Here is a 19,285-nt window from a genome sequence, read left to right as displayed (position 1 = left end):
TTTCCCGACTAGGGCAGAACAGATTTGGAATAGGCTTCCAAGCAAACTCCGGCTGGAAAAAAATAATATGAACCGTTTCAACGACCAATTAAAAATGTTACTGTTTAAAGGGGTTAACTAGCACCACCTACCATTCTCCTGAGAATACCACATAAAAAGTTCAGTCCCGTCTAATAAATGTCCTTCGTGTCTGTGTGCCCTGATGCCTGAAGGTTTCTGGTGCTATATAAGTAAATCAGTAAAGCTGAGCTCTGCCCCCTAGGGGAGAAGGGATGACATCCTCAGATTCGTCACACACTCCTTTTATTTTGATTTCATATTGTTATGAACATTCCTTCATTAAATGTAACCCATATCTATAAACAGCTAACCGGATCTAGATTATTTCTAAGAAGGCATCACAAACCAGTCTAATCAAACCACCAATGGAGGGTGTATTGGGAAAAGTCAGATTTTTTTCGGGGGAAAAAATGGAGGAAGAAAAATACAAATTCCTCCTCTTGATGCAGAGGCAGATAGCCCAAGGACTATTTTAGCAATTCCAGTCTCCACCAAATCATGGACTAGGTTTTTCAATATTAAGAAGAAAAATAAATCCGAACCATTTTAGAGGATTTTTCACAATGAATGTGAAAAATAGGGAGTGGTGGCGAGAGAAAAACGGAATCCTAAGAATTATTTAGAAGAAAAAAAAAATGAATGAGAGTTTGTCGCATTTCGGCTATACGAAAATTATATATAGCTGAGAATTTCGATTTCGAGTCTCCCATTCGGAGCAATTCATTGAGCACGAAGATCAGGGGAGTCTCGCCCCCCCCCCCCTGCACCCTCCGCACCCGTGTTCACTGTAGTGGCCTTGAGGGGATGGTGGGGCGGTTGCAGAGGTGTCTGCCGCTTCCCAAAGAATAAAGTTTTTAAAAAGTCCCTGCGGCGCTGGTTCCCGATCACGGAAGTGAAGGGAAATGGCGTTACAGGAACTAAGCGAGTCGGCGACACACAGCGATGTGAGCTGCAGAGGGATAAATAAAAGGGCGGGGTGTAGCAAGTTAACTGAAGGGGCCGGGGACATTTATTTTTGAAAACATAACTTTTCTCCCTCAGTCATCTCGGTAATCCCCAAAAAAACAGACTAATGGGAGTTACAATCTTCTACCGCAATGAGGAACAGGATGTGGCCGTTGTAGGCTCGACTAATAGATTTCATAAGTGTTGTCACAGATCGTTAGACCTTCATTCCCTCACAGAGGAAAGGAACAGGACCAACCTCAAAACAGATTGTTATAGAGGGGGGTCGTCAGACTCTCGTCTGGAAGATTTGGCAATCACAACTGTGTGTGCGGGGGCGAGAGTTGGTTTGCCAAGGCCAAATGCAGACGCGAAGCAGGGACAGAACTTTTTTCTTATATATTGTCCTTGTGGGCTCTAACTTCGAAGATTAAAAATGCATTGAATTTTAAGAGGAGCTGTCGCTTAGTTATAGTGCAGTTTTATTCTAGTTTGGTATTCAATCTTGTGCAGGAGATGCATGAAGCTCTTTTACAGTGTGGCTATGACTGTTATTTACCCAATGTTTTTTAGTAAAAAATAGATACCCTTCGTACTGAAACTGGATGGATATGTTTGCTTCTATGAGTTTAAATATGATGGGTTAAATAGTTCAGGTCTCGGGCGGGTCAGTTCAGGGTAATTCCATCAAATCTAATTGGTCAAATAAGAACAGGTAGATTTTGCTGCTTAATTACTTAAAACACCCCCCCCCCCCACATTTATATGTGGCGAATTCGCCGTTGATCAATTTGTGCAGTATCTGCCAATCCCAGGATGGTCTACCAAGATATTGACTGTTATTGCACCCAGAAAGACTGGTTGTGGGTTACTGCAGCCTTGCCTGTCCAAAGGGGTTCCTGCCCAAGACATAAATAAGATTCCCTTTTCTTAAGTGGAATTCTAGAGGCTTCAGTAAGCTTCCTCTGTGGATATTTGGAGGCCTTTGGAAAATGTGATATTTATTTTCTCAGAGGACTTACAGGAAACATGGTTGTTAGCCTATCATAGATTGTTTTGTTTGGTGCGCATTTCTAATGCGCACCAGACCCAGAGGAAACCGGGCGCAGCAATAAGAAGGTGCAAGGCTTACAAGTTCCAAAATGGATAACAATATGACATAATAAATGTACAGGTGGGGTTAAATACAAGACAGATTGTAGATATGAACATTCAGATAAAATAAAATTCCAATACAGTTAGTTCCAACGATAAAGTACAATAAATTACAGTGATGGGTAGCGTAGTGTGTGCAATTGTCTCAATACACGCTAGCCTTCAGTCAGGTGATATAATTAAGTGTAGATAAGGTTGGTCAGCTCTTAGCTCGTGGGGCAAGGAGAGTTCACTGGGAAACTGTTGCCGCCAATCTTGGTAAGTTTGAATCTCGGGAACCACAAGACAATTCATATTAATAACTCTAGTAGGCCTGTTGGATGTTCTTCTCATCAATTTGTCAGTTAAGTAACTAGGGGCAGCATTGTTTAATGCTTTGTGTCAAGGAGACGATTTGTAGCTGTATCTTGTCATGTGTGGACAGCCATTTATATTGACGTCTGGTGGAGGTCATGTGTGCTCTTCTGTTGATGCCTAGAGCAGCTCTAAGAGCGTTGTTTTGTAGTATTTGTATTCTTTGGATGCTAGCTTTATTGGCGCCACTAGAGAGAGCATTGCAGTAATCTAATCTAGAGAGAATTAATGCTCTAGCCAAGATGATGCAGCTGTCGTTTGAGATGAAAGGCTTGCCAGCTCTGATAAGCTTGCAGGTGTAGGCTTTAGTAGAGGCCAAGGATTTCACTTGTTTATTGAAGGACATAGTTGCGTCCAGGTAGAAACCCAAGGTTTTTACCTCCTTGGAGACTATCCATCACTAATGAATGATGCATATTCATGACCTAGTTTAGTGATGTTAGAGGGGGTGTCTAAAATTATCAATTCTGTCTTGTTGTCATTCAGGCAGAGACCGTGAGTGGCCATCCATGTCTGAATGATGAGATGGATCCTATTCACCAGCGCCAAGTCCTTGCCATGATCCCCAGAATGCGGGAGGAGAATCTTTTTTGTCATCTGCATAGTTAGTGTAGGTGATACCCAGAAGGTCCAGATCATCGAACAAGGTTTGGTGAATATGTTGTATAGAGTTGGAGACACGCATGAACCATGAGTTCGGAAAGCAAATGAAGGCAAGACAGCTAGGCCCTTTGGGGATCTCATGTTAAAACAAATTTGGGTGCCACGCTACCACTAGTTAATTTCAAATCCCCTTTTATGTTAATAGGGTTACTAGTTGGAGGTCATGGTGTTCAATATAAGAATATATTTTATTGCTGAATTTATATTGCAATCTGAGGTTTTTAGTATAAGGATGTGGTCAGAAGTGATTTGGATAACTTAATTTTATTGGAATGAACTACAAAAGCATCCCCCATGTGCAGGATATTTTAAATTTTCCCTAATCTATATAATTGAATAAGATTTTAATAAGAACTAATCAATGTTTGGAGAGACTGTCCTGGTCAACCAACTCAATCCATATTATTTTCACACTCGACAATGGACTACATTTATTATATGGTTGATAAAGCAGTTACTGAAAGTGATTTAAATCTTCAAAGAGTGACCACGCTATCTTTGTTTTGAAATGTAATTACTCTTTTGATAATTGTAGATTGCAGCTCTGCAAATGGCTCATTTGACAGTAATACATTTTAAATCACTGTTTGAATGATTTGGGAGATCCTAGGGAGTCTCTGAAAGGTTGTTTAGATGTTCCCCTGAGTATTTTAATGAGTCAGAAATAGTATTACTGATACTGCATCCAAGAATAATTGTCATTCACGTCCTTTTTTTTTTTTTTTTTTTTTTTTTTTTTAATATATAGGCCAGTATTTTTTTTTAAATATAAATAAAGGAATGGAGAAAGGGATATAATTGCCGAATTAACAATAGGGAAAACCATGAGGGCTAGAGTGATCCATAAAAACTGGTTTAAACAACACAAAATAAGGAATTCTATAAAAGCAACCCAACGGATAATCAAATTACTGGTTAAAAGGGACATCCGGGTCTCTTGACCAATTCTGCAGCAGTCCAAATTTGTATACAAGCTAAACTCATTTCTGAATCTGCATGAAAAATACCATTTGGCCTATTAAATATGCTCCTGCTATCCATTGAGACAATAGCTTTCAGATAAGTTTAGATGTTGCTGGAGGATCTCTTGCAGAAGAAATTAAAAATGAGGTTTGTCAGTGGTGCATGCTGGCACCCTGTCTTTACATGTCTGATATTCAAGAAGTACTAACTAAGCCTATTCTTTTATTATAATTTTTTTATTTTTTATTTTATTTTTTGAAAATGGACTCCAGTCCTGTGGTGATGTTGGGCTACGCGGATGACATAATTCTTTTTGATTCCATCCCTATAAGTCCAATCTCTGCAAAGAAGTTTAACATGTTTTGGTGATTTTATAAAGGTCCATGGTTTTCAATTTGATAGGGGTGATTTCCAAATTATCACTAAGAGCGAGTGCAAACATGAAAAATGTACCTGCCATTTTAATAACAAGGTATATAAAATAATTTGCTTGGGGTTTGTAATGGCGAATAAAAAAACTGCTGGCGTTGGTGAAAGACCAATTGCTTGGCAAAACCAATGCTTACAGTTCAAATAAAAAATACTTGCCAGACATAGTTTTTTTTCTTGCAACCTTTGATTTTAAATTGTATGGCCTTGAATTGTTAGAAATTAGTAATGAAGGGAATTTATGGCAGGCGGGAGTCTATAACTAAATGTGAATTTGATATATGTACTGTCAGACAATCCAGGGATTCTAAAAAGAACATAAGGGGAACGTAACACTATTGAAAACGGGGAACATGTAGCTACATTGGTATCTGGTTTATTACAAACGATACAATTAAATTGAAATCTCTTAAATTGCATTCTTTCAAATATCATAAAATATACCAATTACATCAATACAAACCCAGCAATTTCCCCATTTTAACATCACACTCTAGAAAAATATCTTGGTGCAAATATGAATTTAAATCCCCCCCCCCCTCCCCCCACAGCACAAATATGCCACCATTCAGATGCACTCATTATTGACTGGGTTTCAATTTTGAGATTGCTTGGATATAACCTCCTCGAGGCTGGGAAGTGAAGTATTAAATGCTTCGTGTTTTGCGCTATTGTACGATCTACACACCAACATTTGCATATATTTAAAACTTCTCTTGTGTGAAACAAATTCATGCGGACTCTCATAAAGGTCACAATGATATGGACTTATATTTAGGAAGGATATTCGGCACCCTAATTTCTTTTATTATGCTATCAAATAATGTATACTTGGTAAATAGGGTAAACCGGGCTAGCATCAATGGGCATCCCGGTTTCACTCGGTATGTGGGGGATCGTCTTTGAGAGCAAGCCAGTTTGTTTCATACTTGCTCGTATTGATGGTACAGCTGCTTGTTTGGAAGGCAGTCCCACACTAGTGTTTAGTTCCATAGTATATCTCTATCAAAAGCCTGTGCAAGATCGATAAAGAATATGAGGATCTTAGACCCTTCCTTTAGAACCATGAGTTTAAAAATATGAATCCAATAAATTCAGACTGCACCCAACCTCTTTCACAAAGCCTGTTTGTCTACAATCCTCATGTCCCGATGACATCACCCACTTCTTTAAGAGGCTAAGAGCAGGGTGGCAAAGATCTTACCCAAAACATCAAATAGGGCAATAGTTCTTAGGATCAGCTCTATTGCCCTTCTTGAAAATCAGCACTACTACAGCTGACTTCCATGAGTTTTCTCTCTCACTCGTGCAAACAAAATTATGCAGAATCTGGTCCCAGCGCTTTTGAATTGCTCAGCCCCCTGATCACATCAACAATCTCCTCTTGATCAAATAACAATGCAAAAGAACACGATCTAACTGATTATCACAAAAAAACTCCACTGCTGCTATATCACAAGTCTATTGCTCATAATTTAGGAACATGATGAAGCATTCCCAAAACATTGCTACGATTTTAATATTGGTCCATTGACCATATCCTCTCCAAAATCAAAATAGACCTGCAACCTCTTCCATCAAACTATTTAGGTACCTGAATGTTTATCTATCTCCCCCACCCCCTTTAGCAAGACACGATGTTGCTGGAACTGTAGAGATTTAACCCTTTTTAGTTTTATAATACCTCTGTCAATTGGAGGATGGTAAAAACTAGCTGCTGCGCTCTCTGCTCTCCTCCGTTTTTTGAAAACCAGTCTGACTGCAAGTGAAGCCCAACTGTACATTCCTGTTCTTCGCACCCCCCCACCCCCACATGAGAGGAATTATCTAAGGATCTCCATTTTTAAATAGCATATCAGACCGAAGGCATTTTTCCTCCAATAGCAAAGTAAGAGTTGATGGCTGGAACGTTTTAGAATAAATCGTAACCTCTGGCATAGCTCTGGGTAACCTCCGGACTATAGTTCTTCTCCTGCCAAGCATTACAAAAAGGGAAAGACCATATGCAAATCGGCTTGGTCCCACCCCAGAAGGAGCAGTCCAGCCCGAACTGCTGGGTCACATCCCTTCTGCACGAGACCACCAACACCCACAGACATGTTTCAGTTTTTCCTCCAATGTTAGATGACCAGCTGATTCTCGACTATTTTTTCTCATCATGATTTCCTCTTGATTTTATCCTGTCTCAACAGCAAAAAATCTGATTTTGGTGGTGAACCCTCAGAGGCCTGGTCCATGATATCTTCATAAACCGAGATGTTTAATAATTCACAATGGAAGTTTGCAGAATTTCTTCTCTCTTGTTTCTGGTTTTGGATGTGTACTTCCACAGACAAAAGATTTTCTGGGACTCGTGAGCGACTCTATATAGCCAAGTGGTTTTTTTTTTTTTTTTTTTTTTTTTTTTTTTTTTTTTTTTTCTCCTTCACCGTCTGTTTTCTCTTTCTTGGAGGATAAAAAAATGTCTTCTGTATCATCGGGTACCAAGACCTTAATTTACAGATCCTAAATTGACAATGTTTACAATTACAGCCAATGGAGGCAGGGTTTCTTTCTCTTCCGGCTGTAATTCTATTTCAGTAGTGATTAAAGTTTCATGTTGCTAAATCAAAACTGCTCCAATGATTGCCCTGTTTTACGTTAACCAATGGCTTAATATTTTGAAATTTCCTTCGTCCTCTCAGATATTAGTTCTAGATTTTGTTTTAATATACTACACATGTTAGAAATGATAGGCCCTCGTCTTTAAAATCCCCGTTGAATAACATTTTTGTAAAACTAATCCGGAAGAGACGTTGCTCGCTTGATCTTAGAATGTACTTCGCTTGTCCATAGACGTCAACGGCAGTTTGAGAAAGTTATACGTTCCGGAATTTGGGTGCCTTCTGATGCCCTGTGGTTAAGATGAATGAATGGGAGAGCTTTTTTGTCTTTAGATCTAATTGCTTTCTTGAAGGAAATATTTCATATGTGGAGGACGTTTTTCTTTCACTATAAAGGTTTGGATTTACTTTAATTTTTTTTTAGTAGTTCTATATTTAAAAACACATGCTGATAAGCGGCAACACACGAAAGGAAATGTAAATTGCATTGTGATATTTAGGAAGAGATAACGTATGTATGCGAAAATAGATTTTACATGCATATTTGTTTTCTTTGGTAGACCAGATCCAAATGGCTTTAAGTTACTATGGTGACATCCCCAGCGTACATTTTGTGGACCACCTTGGTTTTGAGTTTCAACTCTAAATATAGACCGAATCATGGTGTGGGATTGTATGTTGTAGGGGGATAAATCAAAGGATGTACCTCAGCGTAACTATAAATCCGACATAGATCAGGAACACACGTTTTTACACTTTATTTTATGTTGTATACTCTAAGACTCAAGAACATCTATTTTAATGTCATAATTGAACAAGCAATGGCAAAGTCACCTATTTTGGATATTGTGTAGGGGTGGGATTTGCCACGCCCTGTCATAATGCTATTACCTGGCCAAATGACGTCAATAGCTGGAAATTGATGCAAGTTTCTGGGTATAGGTCTGTGCCTGCCAATTGCCGAATGCCAATGCACAAGCCATCATTATTGGGTTTAGCTTAGCTTCTTTCTAACTGGACCTCTGTGCCAGCAACAGATGGGAGGACATGGCTGACGGCACACTTCGTCAAGACATTTTATTACCACAATAGCTCATTTAGAGCTTCAATGAAATCATTCAACTCTCAGAAGCTGGATTAGAAATAACAGGCTTGGGCTCTATACAGGACAACATTTGATGTTCTGCATCATAGAGCTAACTCTAAGATATGCTGTCAGGGGGTGTTTTGACGTTGGGGCTAGCAGATGGTGGGTGGCACTGACCATAGGATTAGCATTTTGATCTGTGACCAATGGGTAAAAAGCCAAACAACCACAATTTGTGCGTCCCGTCTCACATGCCATCGCCTTGTATCTGTACTGCAATTGCTTCGCTTTGGTTTAAATTCTACATAGTAGCAGAAACTAAAGGGCTTTGTACAATGTTGGTCAACTTTGTTTTATTAATAAATTGATTCATCTTTTACAACGTGATGTAATACTGGAGACTGTCTCTAAGCGCAGGACTGGGTTTCGAACTTGTCGCTCTGTGTTGTCTTGCTTCCAAGACAAACCCATTGCCCCTGAGCTGTCCTATATCTATGCTACGCGAGTGAAGGCGATCTCTCCTGTGCTTTGTGCATACAGAATAATTTTTTTCTTGTATAGAAAACATGTGTTTACTGAAATAGTGACTTTGGCCAAGGTTGAACACGGCCTGACTGGCTAGAGATTTTAATCCTATTGGTAATAGCGGTTTATTGGACACCTTGAAAATTGCACTTAATCTAACCAGCAGGTGAGAGTATGTTACTGGTTTGCCTCAACCACAAACTCTGGTGCCCCTAATCGTCCAGCCTTGAATATCTATTCCTATCACAACTGCTTGCCTTTGGGTGGATATCGTTTGCCAGATGTGCTTTCCTCTGTCAGCTTTACCTGCTTACAAAGCAGTACCTACCCCCATAGCTTTTTCAGACCTTATTCACCTGGCTCCCTACCATGCCTCCAGTGATCATTATTTTCTGTTACCGTTGGTACTTTAATTCGAAGTTGTCTGATTAGTGGAATGTTAAATCCTGACAACCACTTCGGTACCAACCTGCCCCAGTGTGCTATTCCTGCACAACCTCCCCATGCTAGATGGCTGTCTTTAGCCATGTACTTTCTGCATGTGGCTTGCACCGTCTTGGCTCCATCAGATCGCCTTTCTTTTTAGCAAAAGTACCAACTATAATTGGGAGTCCCACAAACAAGATCTCGGGACCATCCTCGCCCATATAGCTATCCAACTGCAGTAAGGGCAGTTCTGCGTGTGCCTCTGGTTTAGACCCACTTCTTCCCCTCAACTGGACCCCCTACTATGGCTTTTTGACTTTCATATCAGGCAAATTCATTTTTTAAGCACACTTTCTAAATCTGCAAACCTTTCTGAACAAAGACCGTGTTGAATATGGGCCTTTCTGTGTTTTTTTTCCAGAAAATGTCCCATACCGCAAATAACTGGATGCATGCCCAATGATTCTGAACGTTTTATACCTTAACCTTGTTTCCTTTTATAGAACTGACCTTATTGCGTTTCTATATCTATATCTATATATTTTTTTTTTCTTCTCCCTTTACAGTTTTGGAAATATGATGAGCAAGGAAAAGAGAGACACTGTTAGTAAGGAAGACCTCGCCAGGGCCACTTTAATCACCATCACGAACAACATTGGCTCCATAGCGAGGATGTGCGCACTAAACGAGGTTCGGGCCCTTGCAACAGCCTTGCACTGTTTAACTTGTTCTTTTGTGAGTGATGATAGCAACATGTTTTGCTTTTCAGTCTTTTTTTTTTTATGCAAGCGCACGACAGTGCCTTTTATTGAGCTACGGAAAGTTAAGAAATCCCCAAAGGAAGGAAGAAAGGGTGGGTGGGGTAGAGAGGCCTGTGTTAACAGTAGAGTTCACTGCAAGTGTATAAAGCACACGCTTGGTCACGCGTCACCACACCAAAGCCTCTTCAAGTTCATGTGGTGGGGAATGTTTAACTTGCCATTCGGTGGAAATCCTTGGGACAGAATTCCTCAAATTAAAATTTGATGTCGCTCTTCTAGTCCCTCTGATCTAGTTCTTTGCAACTGTAGAATCTGTACATTTGGGGATTCACTGTTTTTTTTAAACCGATCTGCTTAGTCCCATTACAAATGTGTGCTTTATAAACATGCAACCCTTTGTGTTGTTGCCTAGCCTGGTCAGTTTTAACTGACCTCCAGAAAGATCACTGGCTAGGCTGTACTTGTTCTGGTAGCGGCCGGCTTCCAAAGCCACAGACCCTCTGATTGGCAAAGTTTTGTCCGGTTGTTCCTTGGTCTTTATAATGTAACAACTGGTCTTTATAAAAATTCCACCCTGGGTTGTACATTGCAATATACGAAGAAAGGGTGACTTCAATAAAGAGTCGGATGTGTGAAGATCCATTCAGCAGCCTTGAATGTCCTTTTTATGTGAAATTTCAAATGCATTTCGTACCGATATGATGGCTTAGCTTTCCAATGCTGCTGCTAAGACGGAGGTCTACATCAGCATCTCTACTCTTCGTCTCCATTTACCATCGAATGAACCTAGGCTTCTGCAGCATGTCCAGTGTGAGGCGGGCCTTCATTTGACCAATGTGCCTGGCTTTCAGCTTCTTTACAGTGCTGCCTTGTAGGATTCATGTCAAGCAGCATTGTACAGGGCTATGAAAGAAGGGTGACTTATCCATCGGATCCTTCGTGTAGCATTGGCTTCCGTTGATCTGTGATGTTATCTAATGGACAGAATGTATGGCATGCCATGTTGTCAAGCATCAGAACTAATTAGTGGCACAATCAGTCTAAATGGACAATTGGAATAAATGGTCCCCTAGCCCAATTTTAAAGTATTTAAATGCTGTCCGTAAGACCTGACAGCAAACCAATTGGCCGCAATTGGATTTTGAGTGCGCAGCCACTGCGCTTTTGGGGGCATCTTCTGGTTAAATGGGATGCTTTGTGGCACCCAGTTTTCAATAACCTACTCTTGTTTAATGCTACAAAGACACCTTTTTTAATTGTGTATTGTGACTCCTTTTTCTATCAGTAGAATAGCTATTGAAATACTTGATGATCTTTGCCCAGTTATTCATAACTTTTCTAGTTGCTGTGTTTTATCATCTGCCCAAACAATAGTAGACTGCCCATGCCTAGTCATATAGCATTACATGTTTAGCTTTAAAAAGTAGATTCTTGTATTTGCATTTTCTTTTTTTCTCACTTTAAGCGTCTTTTGGAAATGATTGAATTTAGTTCTTCCTCTATCTCTCAGTGAGGTATATCAGCAGTTATGCCATTCAAGAGCGACATACTAAAGAGTAGATGGCGATGCTCTACCAAAGTGTGTTAAAGGGATGCCAGTAGCTTGATCTCCTTCAGCCCACCTTGGGTGCCCTTATTAAGTGAGGGTTTTGTAACACTCAACAATGGTTGACTGCTTCCATCTGAGCAACCAACAAGCTTCCAATATTGCTGCTGTAATTCTGCTTGCCTCCTGTTTTGGACAATGGAATCGAATGAAACTCTGACATGTAATATTGGATAGGAACTGCTTCTTGTGTTCTACTTCACATTAGTTCTGTCACATTTTGTATTACGCCAGGTTCTTGACTGTGTAGATTCATGCTAATGGTTGCCTGCTATGTCTGATCTGTATACCTGTAAAAGCTGTTCAAAGAACGCCTTGACATGAGAAGTCTACATGGGCCCGCTTATTTACAGTGTAAACCAAGTTACCTTTGAACTGTGCCTTTCACTATTGACTAATTGGGGTCTGACCATTGGGAGGGTAAAGCACTTCAATGTGCACTGTCTACTGTGTTTAGTCTTGGCTCACTTTTTTCCAGGGAAAACCTAGAAATGGCGCAGGTGAGGCAATGGTGGTTGTTCTCTCACAATAATTGTATTTCTCCAGTATCTGTGGGAATGCATGCCTTTAAAAGTGGTGTGAGGGCACACTTGTACAATGTCCATTCTCCTCCTGTTTGTGTGCTTTGTTGGGCTTTGGAACGTTTCTTGTGTACCTCTTAAACTTTAAAGGTGTAACATTTTTCAATGAAAGAAGGCATATGTATATTTGATGAAGAGCATATAGCGTTTGGCATTTGAGACCGATTTCTCTTGTTTGCAATGTATATGTTTGTGTATTCTATTCAGTCTCCATTATAACCCCACATTGTAAAGTAAACTCCATATATGATTGACCCGTTTAATTGACGGGGGTGATTCCCCCACCAAATATTAGTTTGGTGCTGATGTTTGACAATCTGAAATTGGTTCATGGCACAGTTAAGATTAGCAATTCTTATTTGTTAAGAATCCTGAAATTAGTCAATTGAGGGGCAGGCAGGTCCATTTTACTTTCTTCTTGTTCAAAAGACTTAACCATGTTGTATTTTTTTCTAAATATACTGTCTATTTTCCTGATCTAGAACATAAATCGAGTGGTGTTTGTTGGAAACTTTTTGCGCATCAATACAATATCAATGAAGCTCTTGGCCTACGCTTTGGAGTATTGGTCTAAAGGGCAGTTAAAAGCCCTTTTTCTTGAACATGAGGTAAGCATGCATGCCGGCTATTTGAACTTGTACAGGAAAACTGTTTTGTTTTTCAATATGCAAGAAATATTTTGTACAGTTGGTTGGTGACCAAGAGTGTCATACCTGTACAATACATGCCCGCTTTAGAATCCTGCCATGTCTTCAAGATTCAACTTAAACTGCACCAGGTAACTCACTATAAAAAGCTACATCAAACTGGAAATCCCATGTAATCTGACTCCTCATCCCTCAGTCCTCCCCGATTGCCAAATGCTACCTCATTCAGCCTCCACCCAGCCGTTGAGTCATTACTTGCTGTGAAAAAGTTCATTACAACTTACTTTGTGGGTGGCCTTATTTTGAACATGGGAGCCTCTGGAAGAAAGCCCCACTCTACTGCTATCGTTCATCAAAAGACACAGGACCCAGTGAGCCCCTCCACTCCTAGCTGGGTGATTAGGCACGAAGTTCCAAAGCCTGAAGAGGAAGAAATTGACCTCTTAGACTATTGACCCAACCGATCCGAAGAGCGTGTGGTTGGGCTACATCACCAAGGACTGTACCGTTCCATTCAGTCATTTTTAGAGCAACACAGTCATGGTTAACTTTTCAAAAACTGTCAATACAACAAACTGCTTTGCAGCGAAGTTTGTGGATGCTCATGGGCCTATCTTACTGCATCCACACTCTTCAACTGAAGCTAGCCCCTTTTAGATGTGCTCCTGCCCTCTATACCTTTTGGCCTTCATTCTAGTGCATACCTATATTAAGACTACGTATTGTCTCAACATGAGGAATTCAATCTAGGATTCTTTTGCACTGGCTTACAACAACAAAAAAACCTCTTTGTGGCTTTGATTAACGCAACAGATGTCACCATTTCCCAATGATTAACTTCGCTCCAAGATTCTGAAATTGCACCAGCCCATAGCAACACTGATCTTGATGGTCACAGCGTTTCCTCATTAATGGTGTTATCCGGTAACTGTGTGTATGGAACCACTTTAAATGCTGTGCTGTGTAGATTGGATGCTGTCCAGGATGAACAAACCATAGCATTGCACACTTCTACATCATGGCTCCTGAGTGCCTGCCGTGCGGCCATAAGAATCTTCCTCAACCTGGCTTGGAAGTCTTTGTCTCCTCTCTTCTAGCTCTTCTTCCCCCTCCCCTCCTCTTTTCTTACTATTCTTCTCGCGCCTGCGCTTTTATCTCTAGCTCTTTCTCACGTTTCCCGCTTACAAAAGCTATGAGTAAACACAAGATCTCATTGGGGGGTGATTTTGTGAAAAGCAGCTCTACTAAGATGTTGTAAGTTGGTGTCATGTAATTTTGCCGTGTTCATTCCTAATGATCACTTCTGGTATATATTTGGGTTATAAGAACATTACACTTGTTTTACAGTAACATATGTACTAGTTTGGATAATATGGCAGCAATATCATTTACTCCATTTGTTTCCAAAGGTTGTCTACGAAGAATTTGTAGTCGGGGATTTTAGGAGAAGGATGTGTACAAGTGCTTGGAACAAAATATCTAGTATTGCATTTTATCTTTATTTTCTAAAAAAAAAGGGGGCAGATGAGTGAGGTGGCAAATTGACTTATTTGTTCATTTAACGGCCATCACAGGAAGGAAATCTTTCGGGGATTAATCTTTTTTTTTTGTTGTCATTTAAGGGTTTATTTGAAGGATTAAAGATTCATCTCTTGTTGCGCAACACCTTCTCCCCACCACTCCCCGTATACTAATGTGTTGGCTAAACCTATACACATCAAACTTGCATGCAAAAAAGTGAGTCTTGGTGATGTTGTGGTCCTATAAACCCTAGAGCCTTTGTACAACTGTCCATTCCCTTAGGACACACTGTTCCTTATAGATGTAGTTTCTATTCTTTTTATTTGACAAAAACGTCTTTCTTTTCTAATCTATCCACCTTTCTGCCACAGAAAAATTCCTACTTCGAGGAAGGATTGTTTCATGAGGCCATGGGTGTATTATAGGTAGAAACCGAACTGCATAACCTCTTCAGTGCCATACATCCTCTGCAACATTTTCGTTGGTGGGGGCTAAGGCCAATTTAGCAACTTAAAGGTGGGCAGATGGGGCCAATGTTTGAGCCCATGCTTAGAGAGACTTAACCTACCTCAGGGCTAACCACATTCCTAGTAGCTGTGAGGTATACGTTTCAGGCTGTATTAATGTTGATCCTCTTGCCTACTTTTGCCAACACCTGTTTGAACTGTTTATTCTCCGTCATTGGATCTTTCATAGATCCACTTTGACGGTTACCTGCCATTAGGCTGGGAATTGTGGGATACAGTTGACCGTAGGCAGCAGATGGGACTGCAGTTTCTTTTTAACTGTCTTTGTTTTGTCCATTTGCCATGCTCTGGTTCGAACTGCACGTTTTGCTGTGAATTTTCCAGTTTGTATTTTTGAGGCAATGTTTTCTGGCTTGCTGATCAATTGAACACCGGAGTCTTTGTTCTAGACTTGCATCTTTGGGTATCGTCTGTGGAGTTTGGTACCTTGCCTGGGTATTTTAGGTATGCAAAATTCAGATCCACTCCCTTCGCACCTAAAGGTCATTTTGGGTTTACTATACACAACTGCTTTATTTGGCATGTCCTAGATTAGAACATGTACCAACTGTGGCCTTACATGTACGTGGAAATCTGGCATGAAGTCTTGATATTGTTGCACCCTCAACAGTTTTGAAGATTGCGAAATCTGTACAGTTTTTAATGACAAACCCTGAAAGACGCGCACCACAAGGTTGGTCTGCTTGCTGAATTGGGGAAAGTATCTTGCCTCTATTTTATTTATTTGTATAGTGCTCCGAGTCCTGAGGCAACTGGGCACATTTCTTGCTACAGGAATTACAGTATTTACAGTTACAGGCATATTCATATACATCGTTTGTACACTGCAGGTAATCTGATTATCAAGGTCATATAGTCACCATATATACATTAGAAAATGTTTACACAGTATTGCCAGAATGTCGTGAGGAAATTCACAAGAGGTAAGTTGTGTGGCAGGGTTGGCGGGATTAGTTTTCGTTCAGTATGAGCCAGGCTTTGGCTTCTTTCTGGAATTTGTTAAATGGGGGTTCTAGTCTAATGTTTGGTGTCTGTCAGTTTTAATAAAGACAGAAACCAAGATCTCCTTAGAGGTCTGCAGAAAGGCGTTATAAGAGCGAAAGGTACTCGCCTGACCCAGGCCCCAAGAGGTGAGGCGTGCCTCATGGCACATCAACAGCCATCACTTACCCTGTCCAGATCACTGGCAATAGATGGGAACCTCATCAAAGGAGAATTCTATATCCTCCCACGCTGAATATTCAGTTCCATGCATTAACATGAGAGCATTTGCATTGGCTGTCTTTCTTGTAGTGGCTTTGCTGTCTTTCTTGTAGTGGCTTTATTGCGTTTAGTTCCTCACAATTCCCTACCCACTGTCCCACTCTGGCCACGTTTCTCCTTTTTGAGAGTGATGGTGGCGCTTTATCACCGTTTGTAAAAGGCAGTGCAACTTTGTCTCCCCCTCCCTCCCTATGCCATGCAGCGGATCTCTTCAAACTGACACTGTGCTCCTTCTGTATGGACTCTTGTTTATCTTTCTTACTTATTTGTTCCCTCTGTGCATTTAGAAACATTGCTTTTACCCAAACTTAAATGACACGTGTCTCTACATTGCTATTTTCTTTTTCCTTGCTCTACAGTGCCATTGCAGAGTATCTGGCACCCTGTGTGTACACATCAGCCCTTTTCCTCAATCTGGATGTTGTGGTTATCGTCGGCAGCGCTGCCGCTCCATTGTGTGCCCTCACTCTGTGCATGCCCTTTGCAAGTTGCTGGTGTGATGCTTGCTTTCACTGATGCTTCCAGCTTAAGGCGTCTTACCAAATCTACCGATAATGGGGAGATGATTGCAAGCAACGTTTTATCCTGAGTACACTAAGCCAAATGCTGCTCATGGTGAATTTCATATCAGGTGTGCCACCCTAGCTCGAATGTGGCACGTTTCGCAAAGTCTTAACTAATACAATGTTTATATTTCGTAGGGATATTTTGGGGCTGTCGGAGCACTTTTGGAGTTGGTGAATACGATTTGATGAGCTCATAGCTTGGACCAAAAAAAAGAAAATAAAAATCACTTAAACTGTCAACGCTGAAAGCGTATGTTCCGGTTTCAGGTGGATAAATTGGGGCTTCACGCAGGAAAAGAATATTCAGAGCTAACCTAGTACTTCCTAATACGTTCTTATTGATGGAATCACTAAATTGATGAACTTTTCATTCAATACAATCCCTTATGTAATCTGGTTGACAAAATTGTAAGTTTCTTAATGGTGTATATTTATTTTGTCAATCAAATGATGCAGTTACTAAGCTTATTTTTTATTTTTTAATTTAGCTATTTTATTTTTTCCAATTACATATTGTATTGTACAGCTTTATACTTCATGGTTCTGTTACTTAATGTTCTTACTCCATGTTGTGGTACATGGACAGACCTTTTATGTGCAATTCAGAATTCTACAGAAGAAATCTATAGAACTACTTGCTTCGAAAGCTTGTTGTATAACCTTTTATTTTATTGTTAATGGTATACTTGAGGCACCACCGTGTTTTATTAATCATCCACTCCAAGCACAAATGCACAGTTGCATTGTAACCTGTACTTATTGATGATTTTGTCCTTACACAGGCATGCATTTGCCAAAATAGAATGATTTCGCTGTTTTTATAATGGCAGTTACTGGAAATCCTTCCTGTTCTGGGCAGTGCACATAATGCTTTAAAGTTTCCCAACATGGGTGGGTGTTTGTGTTTTTGTTTTATCATTTTTGTGTTCAGTATTTTAAAATGTACTTTTTATTTTAGTGTATGATGTTACGCATATTAAAATTAATTTAGATGCTTACTAAGAAAATATATTCATAATATACTATTTTAAAAGAAAAGCGCAGAAGAACATTATACCAACCTCCTATAATATGTTCTGTTCTTCTTTGCTCACAAACATGTCTGTAAACATGGCTGCTTCTGATCCTTTTACTTCAAAGCATTAAATCGCTGCTCAAGGAAATATGGTGTAGCTAAAGCACAAGTGCCTTTAAAGGATTTCTAATGGCTGAATGATACCGTAAATACGTATTACTACATTTGCAATTCTGTATAGAACAGTCATTCCACTTTTTAGCAAATATTTTAAGATTTCCTTTTAAAACCAGTTTCAGTAGCATTATAAAAACCTTCCACGCCTTCCCTGTTTTGTGCTTTTGTGTAATCCTTATATACACTAGTCTGTCTTTTATAAGCGTTACTTATGTTTTCAGAATATCATTGTGCCAGCTAAAACTAACATATTCACACGTTTTCCTAGTCCAAAATGAATCTAGAAAGGTAATCCACCTGGTGTGGACTTTGTAAATTAAGAACTACTTTTGTATGTTTGCCATACAACATAAACTGTTCCATGTTCAGGTAGGAAATCCTCCTCGACAGTCGTTTTGTTTGTTTCCCTAAAAGATGCAAACAGGTACTGCTTAAATGACGGTTAAAAAGCAAAGGTTGGAGCGTTTGCCATTTCCATTCATTGTCGCTTTTAGTTGTGGTCCAAAATGCAAAGTACTCTTTTTAAAAGATTAAATTACTTTATTTTTCTACAAGTGCTCTTAAAGAACATGGCTTAAATCCCTTATAAAACACAACAATTCTGGCAAATCTAATAAATTTGTGATGCTATAGCTGTACTAATTTTAGGTTGTTTAATCTTTGTGGCTTAGAAAATCAAATGTTAAACTTTCACATTTGTTTTGTACCTGACTGATTTATATTTGGTTTCAATTGCTTGACAATCGGTAACTCAAACTGATAGGTTGCTAAAAAGACAAATATTTTTCTCCTCCAAAAATATTCTGCTATGGATGGGAATATCTGTTACAACTGTGGCCTCTTTCCTCTACAACTGTCTTCACACAAACCTGCAATGTTCTTTCCTCCATTTATGCAGACTGAAACCATGGGACCCACACAGCCTACCCCAAGTGTTTCTGTCACTGTTCGGTCCTTCCATTTTCTAGTAGGTTGAACTGAGGTAACATTGTTCTTGTACAGTTAATCAACATTTGTAAATAAAATGCTTCTGTTGAACCAAGTGCCTGAGATCTTTTAATTTAAAATGGCGACCTAATTATAATGCTTTCCAAAACCCTGTTGGTTACAAAACAATTTATGGATAGGTATGTGATTAAAGGACCACTTCAGATTGGAAAGATTCAGTCATTCTTTTTTTGTTTTATCATTTCAGCTTCAGTAATCTTTACTTCCTCAGTACTACATGTTTCACCCCATTCACTTTTGACATCCTCTCTAAAAGGCAAAGAAAGTCACACTCCTTTAATCCAGGTTCATACTTTGGTACTTCTATATATAAAGTATTTGAAGGGGTTTTTGGGAATGGACATATAAATTCAAGATCAACCCAAGGTGAGGGGGCAAAAAAATTCTGAGCGATTTGGGCTGA

General features: G+C 39.7%; 1 protein-coding gene across 3 annotated transcripts in view; it reads left to right on the top strand.

Moving 5' to 3' along the window:
* PANK2 (pantothenate kinase 2) overlaps nt 1–18,912 on the top strand; it is a 58,366-nt gene extending 39,454 nt beyond the window's left edge. For all 3 annotated transcript variants that reach the window (XM_069632221.1, XM_069632222.1, XM_069632223.1), the window contains 3 exons: nt 9,777–9,900; nt 12,641–12,766; nt 16,818–18,912. In XM_069632221.1, coding sequence (XP_069488322.1) covers nt 9,777–9,900; nt 12,641–12,766; nt 16,818–16,868 — 301 coding nt within the window. In that variant the 3' untranslated portion in view covers nt 16,869–18,912. The remainder of the gene's footprint in view (nt 1–9,776; nt 9,901–12,640; nt 12,767–16,817) is intronic.
* Nucleotides 18,913–19,285: the final 373 nt, after the last annotated feature.

The sequence above is a fragment of the Ambystoma mexicanum genome, chromosome 6q (genome assembly GCF_040938575.1).
Source record: "Ambystoma mexicanum isolate Mex_15411 chromosome 6q, UKY_AmexF1_1, whole genome shotgun sequence".
Taxonomy (NCBI): Eukaryota; Metazoa; Chordata; class Amphibia; order Caudata; family Ambystomatidae; genus Ambystoma; species Ambystoma mexicanum.
Note: the sequence above shows the minus strand (reverse complement) of the source record. Positions and strands in the feature narration are given on the sequence as shown.